This window comes from Ranitomeya variabilis, chromosome 6 (genome assembly GCF_051348905.1).
Source record: "Ranitomeya variabilis isolate aRanVar5 chromosome 6, aRanVar5.hap1, whole genome shotgun sequence".
Lineage (NCBI taxonomy): Eukaryota > Metazoa > Chordata > Amphibia > Anura > Dendrobatidae > Ranitomeya > Ranitomeya variabilis.
Window position 1 is genome coordinate 11,498,864 of NC_135237.1, and position 18,458 is coordinate 11,517,321.

General features: G+C 45.5%; 1 protein-coding gene across 1 annotated transcript in view; it reads left to right on the forward strand.

Annotated features, from left to right (window-relative positions):
* The window catches only part of LOC143781304 (uncharacterized), a 41,999-nt gene extending 25,011 nt beyond the window's left edge, over positions 1–16,988 (forward strand). The window contains exon 2 of the mRNA XM_077267846.1: positions 14,167–16,988. Coding sequence (XP_077123961.1) covers positions 14,167–15,923 — 1,757 coding nt within the window. The 3' untranslated portion in view covers positions 15,924–16,988. The remainder of the gene's footprint in view (positions 1–14,166) is intronic.
* The last annotated feature ends 1,470 nt before the right edge of the window (positions 16,989–18,458 follow it).

An 18,458-nucleotide genomic window follows, 5' to 3' on the forward strand; every position in this document is an offset into this window, starting at 1 on the left:
CTCGGCAGGCGAAAACTTTCTTGAAAAGAAGGCACAAGGCTTCATCACAGAGCCATCAGAGCCTCTCCCCGACAAAACAGCCCCTGCTCCAATCTCAGAAGCATCCACCTCGACCTGAAAAGGAAGAGAGGTATCAGGCTGACGTAAGACTGGAGCTGAAGAAAACCGGCACTTCAGCTCCTGAAAGGCTTCCACAGCTGCAGGAGACCAATTAGTAACATCAGAACCCTTCTTGGTCAAATCCGTCAAGGGCTTAACCACGCCAGAAAAATTAGCGATGAAGCGACGGTAAAAATTAGCAAAAACCCAAGAACTTCTGAAGACTCTTAACAGATGTAGGCTGAGTCCAGTCATGAATAGCCTGGACCTTGACTGGGTCCATCTCAATAGTAGAAGGTGAAAAAATAAAACCCAAAAAGGAAACCTTCTGTACTCTGAAGAGACATTTTGAGCCCTTCACAAATAAAGCATTAGCACGCAGGACCTGAAACACCATCCTGACCTGCTTCACATGGGACTCCCAATCATCAGAAAAGACCAAAATGTCATCCAGATACACAATCATAAATTTATCCAGATATTCTCGGAATATGTCATGCATGAAGGACTGAAACACCGAAGGAGCATTAGAGAGTCCAAAAGGCATCACCAAGTACTCAAAATGGCCTTCGGGCGTATTAAATGCAGTTTTCCATTCATCCCCCTGCTTAATGCGCACAAGGTTATACGCACCACGAAGATCTATCTTGGTGAACCAACTGGACCCCTTAATCCGAGCAAACAGATCAGACAATAATGGCAAAGGATACTGAAATTTGACCATGATTTTATTTAGAAGACGATAATCTATACAAGGTCTCAGAGAACCATCCTTTTTGGCCACGAAAAAAAAACCTGCACCAAGAGGGGATGAGGATGGGCGAATATGTCCCTTCTCTAAAGACTCCTTTACATAGCTCCGCATAGCGACATGCTCTGGCACAGACAAATTAAACAGTCGTCCCTTTAGGGAAAATTAAACAGTCGTCCCTTTAGGGAACTTACTACCAGGAATCAAATTTATAGCACAATCGCAATCCCTATGAGGAGGTAGGGCACTGGACTTGGGCTCATCGAATACATCCTGGTAGTCCGACAAAAATCCAGGGACCTCAGAAGGAGTAGAAGAAGCAATTGACACCAAAGGAGCATCGCCATGAATTCCCTGGCAACCCCAACTTGACACAGACATTGCTTTCCAATCCAGGACTGGATTATGAGCCTGCAGCCATGGCAGACCCAACACAACAACATCATGCAAATTATGCAGCACAAGAAAGCGAATTACCTCCTGATGTGCAGGAGTCATGCACATAGTCACTTGAGTCCAGTACTGAGGTTTATTCTTAGCCAATGGTGTAGCATCAATTCCCCTTAGTGGAATAGGGATTTTTAAAGGCTCCAAAACAAAACCACAGCGCCTGGCAAATGACAAATCCATCAGATTCAGGGCAGAACCTGAATCTACAAAAGCCATAACAGAGTAAGATGACAGAGAACAAATTAAAGTAACAGACAAAATGAACTTAGGTTGTATAGTACCAACGGTGACAGATTCAGTGATTTTTTTTTTAAGCGCTTAGAGCATGCTGAGATAACATGAGCAGAATCACCACAGTAAAAACACAACCCATTTTGACGTCTATGATTTTGTCATTCAGTTCTGGTCAGAATTCTGCCACATTGCATAGACTCAGGTTTCTGTTCAGACAACACCGCCAGATGGAGCGCAGATTTGCGCTCCCGCAAACGCCGATCAATCTGAATGGCCAAAGCCATTGACTCATTCAGACCTGCAGGCGTGGGAAATCCCACCATAACATCTTTAATGGCCTCAGAAAGACCTTCTCTGAAATTTGCAGCCAGAGCACACTCATTCCATTGAGTAAGCACCGACCATTTTCTAAATTTTTGACAATATACCTCTGCTTCATCCTGACCCTGAGAGAGGGCCAACAAAGCCTTTTCTGCCTGATTCTCAAGATTAGGTTCCTCATAAAGCTATCCGAGCGCCAGAAAAAACGCATCCACATTCAGCAATGCAGGGTCTCCTGGCGCCAGGGAGAATGCCCAATCCTGAGGGTCGCCACGTAATAAGGAGATAACAATTTTAACTTGCTGAGCGGAATCACCAGAGGAACGAGGTCTCAAAGAAAGGAACAATTTACAATTATTCCTGAAATTCAGAAACCTAGCTCTATCTCCAGAAAACAACTCAGGAATCGGAATTCTTGGCTCTGACATAGGACTGTGAACCACAAAATCCTGAATGCTTTGTACCCTAGCAGCAAGATGATCCATGCTAGAAGTCAGACTCTGAATATCCATGTCTGCAGCTGAACTCAGAGCCACCCAGAGTTTAAGAGGAGGAGAGAAGCAAGACAAACTGCAGCAGAAAAAAAAAATGTACTCAGGACTTCTCTTATCCTGCTTCTGCGATGCATTTAACACTTTTAGGCCTGCTTTACTGTTATGATCCCAGTGGCAGGGGATCACAGGAATACTAGCTAAGTTACTGAACGTAGAACAAGCTCTAGGGAGGTGGTAACTGGACTGACCGCAATCCTGATCCTAACCGAACACACTAAAGGTAGCCGGTGAACGTGCCTAAAATCCTAGACGTCACGACGCAGCCTGAGGAACTAGCTACCCCTAGAGAGAAAGAAAGACCTCACTTGCCTCAAGAGAAATAACCCCAAAGTTTATAGGAAGCCCCCAACAAATAATAATGGTGAGGTAAGGGGAAATCACATACGTAGAAATGAAAACAGATTCAGCAAATGAGGCCCGCTAATACTAGATAGCAGAAGACAGATAGTGAACTGTGCGGTCAGCAGAAAACCCTAACAAAATATCCACGCTGAGAATTCAAGAACCCCCACACCACTAACGGTGTGAGGGGAGAAACTCAGCCCCCTAGAGCTACCAGCAAGCGAGGAAATCACATATTAGCAAGCTGGACAAGAAACATATTGAACACTGAATATCAAAAATGAACAAACGGAAACTTAGCTTCTCCTGAAGAGACTGGCAGCAAGTTAGTCAGAAGGAATCAGAATAGCACTGAATACATTGCCAGCAGGCATGGACTGATAGTCCAGGTGAGCTAAATAGGGAACCAACCCACCTATAACGAGACAGCTGAAGCCAGCCACAAACCTGCAGAAAGACAGCACTCACACAGTACCACTTGTGACCACAAGAGGGAGCCCAGAAATAGAGTTCACAACAGCTGTCTATCAGTCGCAAATCATGCAGCTGCTGTGACTAACACTAAATCTCCGAGCACTAACAAATATTTGGAGATCACCCGAGCGTGCTCTGGAAAACCCGAGCAATGAGTATACTCGCTCATCACTAATTAATATACATATGATGTTACCGCTAGCTTCTCACCTAATGAGATTTGTCTCGGTTGGTGTTAATCATTAGGTTACTGGGCTTCCGTGCATGTTATGTCTTTCATTTCCTGCGTAATCCCTGGACAGCCCCTTCATTTGGATGCAAATAAAAGCCCTGTTTAGACAATGCCCAAATATCGTGATTTTATTTTTACCTTATGATATATGGGTTTTGCTGTAAATACAGTTTCTTGAGATGTTTTCAACATTTTTCCATTGAGGCCATATCGTCACTAATTCAGTTATGAACATTATGCACTTCACAGATGTTTTTTCACCACATCTACTGTTCGGATATAGTATCCTACATGCATTGTCTGCCCCCACACACACTTTCCCCCTTTTCTCTGTTCAATTGAGTTTTCTCCTCTGAGCACAGCCCTATATATAGACTGATTGAAATACAATTTGGAAGACAACATCTGTCTACTTGCACCACATGTTCCATTTGTCCTTTCCTTTTCCTGTTTGCTATATATGCATCTCATTCGGACACCTTTATTGTCAGGACTAACTGCGTTATAGTTTGAAACGTGTAACTCTTGTCCTTTTATCCTCCCCCCTCTTCCTATGTCTTCCTACCCTTCTCCCTTCAATTTTGTAAGTTTTTTTTTTCTTTAATTTTTAATATTTCCAATTGAAAGTCATGTTTTAATTTCACACTATCAAGTGGTTGCTTGATCATGACTAAAACCCCAGCTGTAGAAGAGAAGCTCCAAAGCACATGCTTCCTCCACCATGCCTCACCGTGGGGAAGGTGATTATATAGTGATGCATGGTGAGACATAACACAAACCAAACCTTTTAGAATAGAAAGTTCCAGGGCTGTGTTGTTCCGCTCTGTATGCTGTTTACATCTGGCTGCTGCCAGAGCTGGTAGCAGCAGATTGAGGGTGGTGGTGCTGAGTGTTGGATCCCCATTGATCTGATCTTGATGACTTTTACTAAGGATAAGTCATTAGAAATGCTAAAGGAAAAATAAAGTGGTTCCTTTTTATTATCTACATTTCAAAGTCCACCACCTTCATCAGGCTATAACAACAATGCAAGGAGGAGCGCACGCGTTCAGATTGATCTCTCCCGACTGTAAGAAGCTTCTCACTGTAGTGCTTCTCACGGCTCCCTGGACTAGACAGGGCAAACCTAGTTTGTACCTCCTTACAGGAAGTGTCCGCACTGAGCGTGGAGGCTTCTCCCACTATTTCAATGGCAGCCTCTTGAGGGGGGGCTGAATATGTAACGTCCTTATGCACACATCAGCCAGTAGATGGGATGGCAGCAGCGTGTACCGCACAATTCACATTAATCAGTCTGCAGTGTGCGCACATACACTGCATTATAGATATTACTGCAAGCTCGCTGCCTTGGTGTAATCCTTGACACTGAGCTCTCCTTGAAACCACATATCCAAGCACTTTCCACTTCGTGCCGCCTTCAACTCAAAAATATTTCCTGGATCCGTACATTTGTCAACCAAGAATCTACAAAACCCTAGTCCATTCCCTTATCATCTCTCGCCTTGACTACTGTAACCTCCTGCTCTGTGGCCTCCCCTCTAACACTCTCGCACCCCTCCAATCTATTCTAAACTCTGCTGCCCGATTAATCCACCTGTCCCCCCCCGCTATTCCCCGGCCTCTCCCCTCTGTCAATCCCTTCACTAGCTCCCTATTACCCAAAGACTCCAGTTCAAATCCCTAACCATGGTATACAAAGCCATCCACAACCTGTCTCCTCCATACATCTTTGACCTCGTCTCCTGGTACTTACCTACACGCAACATCCGATCCTCACAAGATCTCCTTCTATATTCCCCTCTCATCTCCTCTTCCCACAATCAAATACAAGATTTCTCTCGCGCATCACCCCTACTCTGGAACTCTCTACCACAATGTCACAGGTTCCTTCTCCGGTATCACACAATCAACAGAGCAAGAGAATAGTGAACAATTCCAGAACCTTTATTTAGGCAAAAACACGAAAGGTCCATATAATCCACCACACTGAGGATACAGCAGTCCAGAACACGAATGCAGTTCAGTAACAGGATAAAAGTCCAACAATCCAGCACACAGAGGATAAAAAATGGTCCATATGCTTCCCCTTCTCTCTGACATGCTGTCTTCTTTACTTCATAGCTCCAAACAAGACTGATCTATGTCTCACCTCCCCATTCACAGGTTAGGGGGGTGGGTCGCAGGGGCTCATTGTTTCAACAAGCTAGGTCAACATGTCATTAGCATATTAGCAAACAACATTATACTGACCCTGTGGAGAGATAACAATACAGAACTATGAGGAGAATATCAGATGGCAAATAACAACTCAACACCATGAAAATAAGTAAAATAGAAATATACAGAAAATGATACCCACATAGCATATCACACCATCACACACAACTAGGGTTGAGCGAAACGGATCGTTCATTTTCATAAGTCGCCGACTTTTGGCTAAGTCGGCGTCTTATGAAACCCGATCTGATCCCTGTGTGGGGTCGGCCATGTGGTACACGACTTTCGCGCCAAAGTCGCGTTTCAATGATGCTAAAAGCGCCATTTCTCAGCCAATGAAGGTGGACGCAGAGTGTGGGCAGCGTGATGACATAGATCTCAGTCCCCACCATCTTAGAGAAGGGCATTGCAGTGATTGGCTTGCTTTCTGCGGCGTCACAGGGGCTATAAAGGGGCGTTCCCACCGAACGCCATCTCACTGCCGCTGATCTGAGCATAGGGAGAGGTTGCTGCGGCTTTGTCAGAAGCAGGGATAGTGTTAGGCAGGGTACATAAAGCCACAAACCGCTTGTGCTGTAGTGATTTCCACTGTCCAACACCACCTTTTGTTTGCAGGGACAGTGGAAGCTACATTTTTTTTTCCTCAGCGCTGTCGCTCATTGGGCTGCCCTAGAAGGCTCCCTGACCCTGATAGCTGCGTTGCTGTGTGTACGCTGCTGTGCAAACCAACTGCTTTTTTCAAAGCACAAATCCTGTTTTTCCTTCCTTTCTGCACAGCTATCTTGTGTGTTTGTCCACACTTCTGTGTGCAGCTGTCCTTTTTATAGCTGCCTGCCATACTTTTCTGAGATAACTGCAGTGAGATAAATATTGGCAAGTCTGCCTCCGTGCCATTGCTGTGTGTGGCATCTGTCTCTCATTGTACGCCACCGAAAACCAGTGTGTGCTACTTGGCCATATTTTTTTTTTGGGGGGGGGGGGTAAATTCTCCCTTTTCTAAAAAAAAATATTAGTGTGAGATAAATATTGGCAAGTCTGCCTCCGTGCCATTGCTGTGTGTGGCATCTGTCTCTCATTGTACGCCACCGAAAACCAGTGTGTGCTACTTGGCCATATTTTTTTGGGGGGGGGTAAATTCTCCCTTTTCTAAAAAAAAATATTAGTGTGAGATAAATATTGGCAAGTCTGCCTCCGTGCCATTGCTGTGTGTGGCATCTGTCTCTCATTGTACGCCACCGAAAACCAGTGTGTGCTACTTGGCCATATTTTTTTTGGGGGGGGTAAATTCTCCCTTTTCTAAAAAAAAATATTAGTGTGAGATAAATATTGGCAAGTCTGCCTCCATGCCATTGCTGTGTGTGGCATCTGTCTCTCATTGTACGCCACCGAAAACCAGTGTGTGCTACTTGGCCATATTTTTTTTTGGGGGGGGGTAAATTCTCCCTTTTCTAAAAAAAAAAATATTAGTGTGAGATAAATATTGGCAAGTCTGCCTCCGTGCCATTGCTGTGTGTGGCATCTGTCTCTCATTGTACGCCACCGAAAACCAGTGTGTGCTACATGGCCATATTTTTTTTGGGGGGGGGGTAAATTCTCCCTTTTCTAAAAAAAAATATTAGTGTGAGATAAATATTGGCAAGTCTGCCTCCGTGCCATTGCTGTGTGTGGCATCTGTCTCTCATTGTGCGCCACCGAAAACCAGTGTGTGCTACTTGGCCATATTTTTTTTTGGGGGGGGGGTAAATTCTCCCTTTTCTAAAAAAAAAAAATAGTGGTAGATAAATATTGGAAAGTCTGCTTGAGTGCTGGTCCTGTGTGTGCCATCAGTCTCAAATTATTGGGGCACAGAAAACCTAGTGTGTAACATTGGGCCTGATTTTCCTTTCAGTGTCAGGCACCTATAAAGGTATATATAAATCCAACAGAAGTTTGAGTTCACCTTATAAGTTGTTTTACAGTACCAAATACCGTTACTTTGGTTACGTTTTTCAAACAATGAGGAAGTCTAGTGGAAGAGGTCGTGGCCGTGGGTGGTCATTGTCAGCTGGTAATGATGGTAGTGGTGGTGGAGCATTAGGCGGTCGTGGTAAAAGCAATACAGCACCTAAGTCTCGAGTTGTTGAGACAGGTTCGTCGTCTGGCTACACAAGGCCTCGAACGCTCTCTTTTCTGGGAGTAGGAAAACCGCTTTTAAAGCCGGAGCAGCAAGAACAAGTTTTGGCTTTCCTTGCTGACTCAGCCTCTAGCTCATTTGCCTCCTCTTCTGAAAGTGCTAAATGTAAAAGCGCGTCGTTAGTGGATGTTCACGGTCAGGGACAAGTCACTTCCTTGTCTTCTCCACCCAGAACAAGAGCGAATGATGCGCCAGGCGACACATCGGGTTATTCCATGGAGCTCTTTACACATACCGTTCCTGGGTTAGACAGTGAAACAGTTAACAGGCCATGCCCATTAGAAGTTGAATCGGACATGGAGTGCACAGATGCACAGCCACAGCCAGATTACTATGCTGTTCCTTTGACTCAGACCAGAACATTGCCCTCGCAGTGTACTGAGCCAGAATTAAACCCAGCGGAGACTATGGTGCCCCGTCACGAACGCTATACCACCGGCTTACACGGTGACACAGACGAAGTTGCACACGACATAGAAGAGGAGGTCATAGATGACCCAGTTGTTGACCCCGATTGGCAGCCATTGGGGGAACAGGGTGCAGGCGGCAGTAGTTCTGAAGCGGAGGAGGAGGAGCCGCAGCAGGCATCAACATCACAACAGGTTCCATCTACCGGGCCCGTATCTGGCCAAAAACGCGTGGCAAAACCAAAACCAGTTGGAGGACAGCGTGGCCATCCGGTTACAGAAGCTCAGTCTGCAATGCCTGAAAAAGTATCCGATAGTAGAAAGAGTGCAGTCTGGCATTTTTTTAAACAACATCCAAATGATCAGCGCAAAGTCATCTGTCAAAAATGTTCAACTACCTTAAGCAGAGGTCAGAATCTTAAAAGTCTAAATACAAGTTGCATGCATAGACATTTATCCACCATGCATTTGCAAGCCTGGACTAACTACCAAACGTCCCTAAAGGTTGCAGCACCCACGGCCAATGAAGCTAGTCAGCAACGCTACATCCCTTCCCTCACTGTAAACCCACCATTTCCCGCACCACCTGCAGTATCTGTGCAGCTTTCGTCGCCAGGCCAAAGCAGTCAGGGAATCACCAGGTTTGCAGTAGGAAACACTGCATGTAGGGAACCGGCAAGAATACCATCTCCAACCCTCTCTCAGTCTGCCATGTCCACCGGCACCACCGCTAGTTCCACGATCTCCAGTTCTCCAGTCCAGCTCACCCTACATGAGACTCTTGTTAGGAAAAGGAAGTACTCATCCTCGCATCCGCGTACACAGGGTTTGAACGCACACATTGCTAGACTAATCTCATTAGAGATGATGCCCTACCGGTTAGTTGAAAGCGAAGCTTTCAAAGCGCTGATGGACTATGCTGTACCACGCTACGAGCTACCCAGTCGGCACTTCTTTTCTAGAAAAGCCATCCCAGCCCTCCAACAGCATGTTAAAGACCGCATCGTCCATGCACTCAGGCAGTCTGTGACTACGAAGGTGCACCTGACAACAGATGCATGGACCAGTAGGCATGGCCAGGGACGTTACGTGTCCATCACGGCACACTGGGTGAATGTGGTGGATGCAGGGTCCACAGGGGACAACAATATTGGGACAGTTCTGCCTAGCCCACGGTCAAGGAAAGAGTTGGCTGTAGGCGTTCGCCCCCCCTCCTCCTCTTCCTCCTCCTCATGCAGAAGCGAGAGCTCGTCCACAGACCGCAGTCGCACATTCACTCCATCGGCAGCTGCCACTGTTGCACACCAGGTGTGCCATTATGGGACAGCTAGTGGCAAGCGTCAGCAGGCTGTATTGGCAATGAAGTGTTTGGGCGACAACAGACATACTGCGGAAGTTCTGTCCGAGTTCTTGCAGAATGAAACTCAGTCATGGCTGGGCACTGTACATCTTGAGGCAGGCAAGGTAGTCAGTGATAATGGAAGGAATTTCATGGCTGCCATAGCCCTTTCCCAACTGAAACACATTACTTGCTTGGCTCACACCTTAAACCTGGTGGTGCAGTGCTTCCTGAAAAGTTACCCGGGGTTACCCGACCTGCTCCTCAAAGTGCGCAGACTTTGCTCGCATATCCGCCGTTCGCCCGTACACTCGAGCCGTATGCAGAACTATCAGCAGTCTTTGAACCTTCCCCAGCATCGCCTAATCATCAATGTTGCAACAAGGTGGAACTCCACACTGCACATGCTTCAGAGACTGTGCGAACAGAGGCGTGCTGTTATGTTTTTGTGGGAGGATACACATACACGGGCAGGCAGTTGGATGGCAGACATGGAGTTGTCAGGTGTGCAGTGGTCGAAGCTACAAGAACTGTGTCAAGTCCTTCAGTGTTTTGAGGAATGCACACGGCTGGTTAATGCAGACAACGCCATAATAAGCATGAGCATCCCCCTAATGCGTCTGCTGATGCGAAGTTTGACGCACATAAAGGAGCAGGCATCTGCAGCCGAGGAAGAGGAAAGCCTTGATGACAGTCAGCCATTGTCTGGTCAGGGCCGTGTAGAGGACGCGGTAGCGGGCGAAGAGGAGGAGGATGATGGGGATGAGTACTTTTTGAATGAGGAAGCTTCTCCTGGGCCAACAGAAATTAGTGGCATTGCAAGGCCGGGTTCTGTTTTTTTAAGGGAGACAAGTGACGTAGATTTGCCTGTAACTGCCCCTCCAACCAGCACAACCGCAGATTTGACAACTGGAACTTTGGCCCACATGGCGGATTATGCCTTACATATCCTCAAAAGGGACACACGCATTATTAAAATGATGAGCGATGATGATTACTGGTTGGCCTGCATCCTTGACCCTCGCTATAAAGGCAAATTGCAAAATATTATGCCACATGAGAACCTCGAACAAATCTTAGCAACCAAACAAGCTACTCTTGTAGACCGTTTGATTCATGCATTCCCAGCACACAGCGCCGGTGATGGTTCTCACACAAGCTGCAGGGGGCTACATGGCAGAGGTGTTAGAGGTGCACAGATCAGAAGTGGCGTTGGACAGAGGGGTTTTCTGACCAGGTTGTGGAGTGATTTTGCAATGACCGCAGACAGGACAGGTACTGCAGCATCTATTCAAAGTGACAGGAGACAACATTTGTCCAGTATGGTTACTAACTATTTTTCATCCCTTATCGATGTTCTCCCTCAACCGTCATTCCCATTTGATTACTGGGCATCAAAATTAGACACCTGGCCAGAATTGGCAGAATATGCGTTGCAGGAGCTTGCTTCCCCAGCAGCTAGTGTGCTATCAGAAAGAGTATTCAGTGCTGCTGGTTCAATATTAACCGAAAAAAGGACTCGTCTGGCTACCCAAAATGTGGATGATCTCACCTTCATTAAAATGAACCACTCCTGGATTTCAAATTATTTTTCCCCACCTTTCCCGGCTGACACCTAGCTTTCCTATAAAAAGTGCTTGCTTGTGGACAGGTCTTACTGAGTGTTTCAATCTCTTAACTTGCATCAGCTGTTTGTCCAGCATATGACATGTTTACACCTCCCCCAATGGGAAAACTCCCCCCACGGGGCCGTGGTCTCGCCACTTGGCGCAAGCACCCGTTAGTTACAGTGCTGTTTGTCTGAAGAGGTGGGTGTGCCCGCTTTTGGTCGACGGCACTGCCACTGGGTCCCTCATAGTACAATGTAGTGTCTCTGGCGGTGGTGGTGCGCACCCAACGTCAGACACACCGTTGTAACATGAGTGGCCCTGGGGCGGTACCGCCGGCCACAAGAGAGTTCCCCCCCCAGCTCAAACTGTGCTCTACCACGTTCAAAATTATCTCGCACAGCTCCACCAATGTTTAGTCTATGCGCTGACATCATTCAATGCCTGGCACTGACAAACAATACCAATTTGTTGACATCTATGATGCTAGTTAGAGTAGTCTGTGTCAGTGTCCTATATTGACACCAGTAAATACTAATTTACTGCCAAATTACTTTGTCATAAACTCTGCAGATGAGCCCACCCCTGTACCTAAGCATGCCACCCTTTTTTTATTTATAGTTGTTTTGCGAGACATTAACATCTATTTTTTTTTTGGGAGTACTAACTGTGTCAGACACTCCTTGCAATACTCCTCCACTGACCACAATGCTGCCTGTGTATCCATGTAACCGATGTAAAACTGCCATGAGCCTATGTTTTGTTATGTTAGGCCTTCGTTAGCCTATCTGTGGTCCCTACTTGCAATACTCCTCCTCCGCTGACCACAATGCTGCCTGTGTATCCATGTAACCGATGTAAAACTGCCATGAGCCTATGTTTTGTTATTTTAGGCCTTCGTTAGCCTATCTGCGGTCCCTACTTGCAATACTCCTCCTCCGCTGACCACAATGCTGCCTGTGTATCCATGTAACCGATGTAAAACTGCCATGAGCCTATGTTTTGTTATGTTAGGCCTTCATTAGCCTGTCTGCGGTCCCTCCTTGCAATCCTCCTCCACTGACCACAAAGCTGCCTGTGTATCCATGTAACGGATGTAAAACTGCCTTGAGCCTAATTTTTGTTATTTTAGGCCTTCATTAGCCTATCTGCGGTCCCTACTTGCAATACTCCTCCACTGACCACACCAATGCTGCCCGTGTACCCCTGGAACCTATTTAAAAGTTCATAGAGCCTAGTTATATATTTTATTTACTATTAATAAGGCCATGATGGACTACTCTGTACCATGCTACAAGCTAATCAGTCGACACTTCTTTTGCGAGAAAAGCCATCCCAACCCTCCACCAGCATGTAAAAGACCGCATTGTCCATGCACTCTGGCAATCTGTGAGTACAAAGGTGCACCTGACAACAGACGCATGGACCTGTAGGCATGGCCACGGAACATTACGTGTCCATTACGGCGCAATGGGTTAATGTGGTGGATGCATGGTCCACAGGGGACAGCCTACTAAGTCTGTCTGCAGTCCCTAATTCAAATTGTCCTCCACTGTCTAAATCTGAGCTTCAACCTTCAGGCTCTCATTAAGTGCTGTTATTTTAAGAATTGGTGGTTAGGGCCTACTAACCGTGTCTGCCCCTGCCTGGTGGTTTTCCTCAACTGAATAAAGCTGAGCTTCAACCTTCAGGCTCTCATTAAGTGCTGTTATTTTAAAAATTGGTGGTTAGGGCCTACTAACGGTGTCTGCCCCTCCCTGGTGTTTGTCCTCAACTGTATAAAGCTGAGCTTCAACCTTCTGGCTCTCATTAAGTGCTGTTATTTTAAAAATTGGTGGTTAGGGCCTACTAACGGTGTCTGCCCCTGCCTGGTGTTTTTCCTCAACTGAATAAAGCTGAGCTTCAACCTTCAGGCTCTCATTAAGTGCTGTTATTTTAAAAATTGGTGGTTAGGGCCTACTAATGGTGTCTGCCCCTGCCTGGTGTTTGTCCTCAACTGTATAAAGCTGAGCTTCAACCTTCAGGCTCTCATTAAGTGCTGTTATTTTAAAAATTGGTGGTTAGGGCCTACTAACGGTGTCTGACCCTCCCCAACTATTATTATAAAGTTAATTAAGATTGACAAGCTTCAGAAACAAGAATGGATGTTTTTGGCATTAAAATGGGCACTGTAGGTGTTTTCCTGGCCTCCACTCACTGCCGACTATGCTTCCCCATTGACTTGCATTGGGTTTCGTGTTTCGGTCGATCCCCGACTTTTAGCGATAATCGGCCGACTGCACTCGACTCGACTCTGGACAAAGTCGGGTTTCACAAAACCCGACTCGATCTTAAAAAAATTAAAGTCGCTCAACCCTACACACAACATATCAGACTCTCGCCTACCGTGGAAACCTTCAAAAAGAACCTGAAGACCTACCTCTTCCAATAAGCCTACAACCTGCAGTAACCACCGCTCAACTAAATCTCTGCACGACTAGCTGTATCCTTACCCAACCCTTGTAGATTGTGAGCCCTCGCGGGCAGGGTCCTCTCTCCTCATGTACCAGTCAGACTTGTATTGATTAAGATTATTGTACTTGTTTTTTATGTATACCCCTCCTCACATGTTAAGTGCCATGGAATTAATGGCGCTATAATAATAAATAATAATAATTATACATCTCCTGACTCACTGCGCCCACAGTAATTCTGGCACATTGGAACAGATCTACTGACACACGACAACTGTTTCACTCAGCAGTAGTACAGTGGGTAGCAGGATTCCACACTGGACAATAATGAACATTATTAGAATTGATTGTTTATTCTGTCTTCACCCCCAAGTAAAGGACTCTTTAGTCAATTAATAATAGTTTTGCTACTTTGCAATTTGTATGTGATTTTTTCCTTAAATATTTGTTATATTTAGATATATTTAAGGTTATATTTTTCAAAAATAATAACATGCCTTTTATTTTTGGCAGATGACTGTATCGGGAGCTCCGAGGGACATCTAATATCTTTAGAATTTAAAGCAGATAATTCTAGTATCACACAAGATACATGTACACAGCATTCTGACATCTTAGATATACCTCCAGCCGTTGACAGCAGAGATCGATCATTGGATGTTTTTAATGAAGAAATATCTCCTACTCCATCAAAGATTGTTAAGCAAAATAAAAGTCGGAGAAGAAATGCTGAAGATAAAAGCCCTCCTACAAGGAAGAAGTCATATTCATGTTCAGAATGTGGGAAATATTTTGCACAGAAATCACAGCTTAATAATCATGAGAGAATTCACACTGAAGAGAAGCCATATTCATGTTCAGAATGTGGGAAATGTTTTTCACTGAAATCATATCTTAATTCTCATGAAAGATTTCACACAGGAGAGAAGCCATTTTCATGTTCAGAATGTGGGAAATGTTTTGCACATAAGTCACATCTTAATTGTCACAAGAGAATTCACACAGGAGAGAAGCCATTTTCATGTTCAGAATGTGAGAAAAGATTTGCACATAAATCATCTCTTAATAGTCATGAGAAAATTCATACAGGAGAGAAGCCATTTTCATGTTCAGAATGTGGGAAATGTTTTACTCGTAAATCTAATCTTTATCAACATCAAAAACATCACACAGGAGAGAAGCCATATTCGTGCTTAGATTGTGGGAAATGCTATTCGCAGAAATTTCTTCTTGTTATTCATGAGAGAATTCACACAGGAAAGAAGCCATTTACATGTTCAGAATGTGGGAAATGTTATTATCAGAAATTATCACTCACTCAACATCAAAGGCTTCACACAGGAGTGAAGTCTTATTCATGTTCAGAATGTGGGAAATATTTTACTAAAAAATCACAACTTTGTAGTCATAAGAGAATTCATACAGGAGAGAAGCCATATTCATGTTCAGAATGTGAGAAAAGTTTTGCACATAAATCATCTCTTAATAGTCATGAGAAAATTCATACAGGAGAGAAGCCATTTTCATGTTCAGAATGTGGGCAAAGTTTTGCTTGGAAATCACAGCTTAATTGTCACGAGAAAATTCATACAGGAGAGAAGCCATATTCATGTTCAGAATGTGGGAAATGTTTTGCACAGAAATCATATCTTAATATACATGAGAACATTCATACAGGAGAGAAGCCATTTTCATGTTCAGAATGTGGGCAACGTTTTGCTTGGAAATCACAGCTTAATTGTCACGAGAAAATTCATACAGGAGAGAAGCCATATTCATGTTCAGAATGTGGGAAATGTTTTGCAAAGAAATCATATCTTAATATACATGAGAACATTCATACAGGAGAGAAGCCATTTTCATGTTCAGAATGTGGGCAACGTTTTGCTTGGAAATCACAGCTTAATTGTCACGAGAAAATTCATACAGGAGAGAAGCCATATTCATGTTCAGAATGTGGGAAATGTTTTGTACAGAAATCACGTCTTAATTGTCACGAGAAAATTCATACCGGAGAGAAGCCATATTCATGTTCAGAATGTGGGAAATGTTTTGCACAGAAATCATATCTTAATTGTCACGAGAAAATTCATACAGGAGAGAAGCCATATTCATGTTCAGAATGTGGGAAATGTTTTGCACAGAAATCATATCTTAATTGTCACGAGAAAATTCATACAGGAGAGAAGCCATATTCATGTTCAGAATGTGGGAAATGTTTTGCACGGAAAGCACATCTTAGTAGTCACAAGACCAGGGGGTTGCACTGACAGCTTGGTGCAAGAAAAGGATCTGGGCCCCCCTCTTTTAATGGCTATAAATCTACAAATATAAAACATAAAAACTTCCTTCTCACCCCCCACTGAAGTTGGTCTTTGTTGTCATTTCTCATTCTACCAGGGAGGCCTGGGAGTTTGAGGGTTCTGCGCAGGATCTTAGTTGTTCCCAGCATTGCTCTTTTCTGGACAGAGAACTCAGATGTTGTTCCTGGGATCTGTTGTAGCCATTCTTCCAACTTGGGTGTCACTGCTCTAAGTGTTCCTATCACCACTGGAATCACTGTTACCTTCACCTTCCACATCTCCAGTTCTCCTTTGAGGCCCTGGAACTTCTCCAGCTTCTCATGTTCCTTCTTTCTAATGCTGCTGTCATTTGGCACTGCCACATCTATTATCATTGCTGTCTTCTGATCCTTGTCTGCTATCACAATGTCTGGTTGGTTAGCCAACACCTGCTTAGTCGTCTGGATCTGGAACGAGGGACACAGATTCATTATTCTACAGGATTTCCGGCTTAGGGGACTTCAGCCCCAGCCGGCAGAATACAGATCTGTTCCATTGACCATCACAAATCCATTGATACTTTTGGAGAAAGCCAGCATTGGGACCTGCCAGGTTGAGACTCGGGTCAAACGGCCTTATACCTCAATAAACTGTCATCTTTTTAAGCTTGTTTTTACCTACTCTGTGTGTGTGTGTGTGCCACAGGTGGGATAATCGACCCTGGAAGATGAAGCCAGGTTGTGACCCTCCGGTTAACTGAATTTGTACCTGAATGGACTGTCATCTTCCAACGCTTCTCGTTACCACCTCTCTGTGTGTGTGTGCCACAGGTGGGGTAGTTGATCCTGGAAGCTCTGAAGTAACAGCTGCCATCCCGACGAGTCAGCGGAAGGGTCAGATTCTAATGTGCACCATCTTGGGATATCTTGCTGGGAGTGTTCTACGTGTTATCTGCCTGTTTTGTGGTTCAGTAAAGCATTGCCACAGTGTTTTCCGTAACTCTGTGTTGTCTAAGTAGCATTATGCTCACGTTAAAGAGAGAGTGGGCGTGCGGTGGGACGAGATCCCTGGTCCATGCGGTTCTGACTAGCTGACTGTCTTACCAACTTAAATTTTTTAAACCTACAGCTCACTCACTAACATGCAAGTTAGGCACAACTGAGAACAGTTCTTGTGGTAAAACAAAGTATTTTATTCATATATAATAGCAATTTTAAGCATGAATTAAAGGATATACAGTGACTATCAGTCATGTCATAAACATACAATAAATTACATAGGAATGAATAAGCATCAATACATCACCGGATATTGTAGCATCACTCCTCAATTGGAGGGACCTCGATTCCTGGATGCCCGCAGATCCCCGTGTCTCCACATGTATATAGCCATACACACATATATCTTACATAGTCTCCTTTAATATGTATATTTATATCTCTTATTACACAGTCAACTCTCTTGTTATGTACATCACCGTCCAGTAGCGTAGCTACCGGGGGGGCAGAGGGGGCCATCGCCCCGGGCCCCGCGCTCTGAGGGGGCCCACCCCGAGCTACGCTACTGTAACTGCATAGGCGCTCGCAGCGCGCCGTTGCAGTTACATTCTGTGGCAGAGCAGGGAGAATCGATCCCCTGCTCTGCCGCTATGGGGCCCCTGAGCAGGCGGCGGGGGCCCGGTGCCAGCAGAGGGCCCCCCGCCTGTCTTACACGGTGAGCTGTATCGGTATCTAGCCGATACAGCTCACCGCAGTGATGAGGGAAAGAGTGCTGCGCTGCGCTCCTCCCATCATCCCCCACACCGTCTGACAGCGGGCGCGATGACGTCACCGCCCAGTGCCCACTGTCAGATGAGCGAGAGCAGGGAGCGCCGCTGGAACAAGGAGTTAGAGAGGTGAGTATTTCTTTACTGTGTTTTATATGGGGGCTGTTCCTTATCTGCCTGGGGGGGGGCTGCTTGATCTGCCTGGGGGGGGGCTGCTTGATCTGTCTGGGGGGGGCTGCTTGATCTGTCTGGGGGGGATGCTGCTTGGTCTGTGTGTGTGTGGGGGGGCTGCTTGATCTGCCTGGGGGGGGCTGCTTGATCTGTCTGGGAGGGGGGCTGCTTGATCTGCCTGGGGGGCTGCCTTATTCTACAGTATCTGCCTATAAGGGGGAGTGCTGCCTTATTCTACGGGATCTGCCTATGCAGGGGAGTGCTGCCTTATACACAGGATCTGCCTATGGGGGGGAGTGCTGCCTTATTCTACAGGATCTGCCTATAGGGGGGAGTGCTGCCTTATACACAGGATCTGCCTATAGGGGGGGAGTGCTGCCTTATTCTACAGTATCTGCCTATAAGGGGGGAGTGCTGCCTTATATACAGGATCTGCCTATAGGGGGGAGTGCTGCCTTATATACAGGATCTGCCTATAGGGGGGGAGTGCTGCCTTATACACAGGATCTGCCTATGGGGGGGAGTGCTGCCTTATACACAGGATCTGCCTATGGGGGGAGTGCTGCCTTATATACAGGATCTGCCTA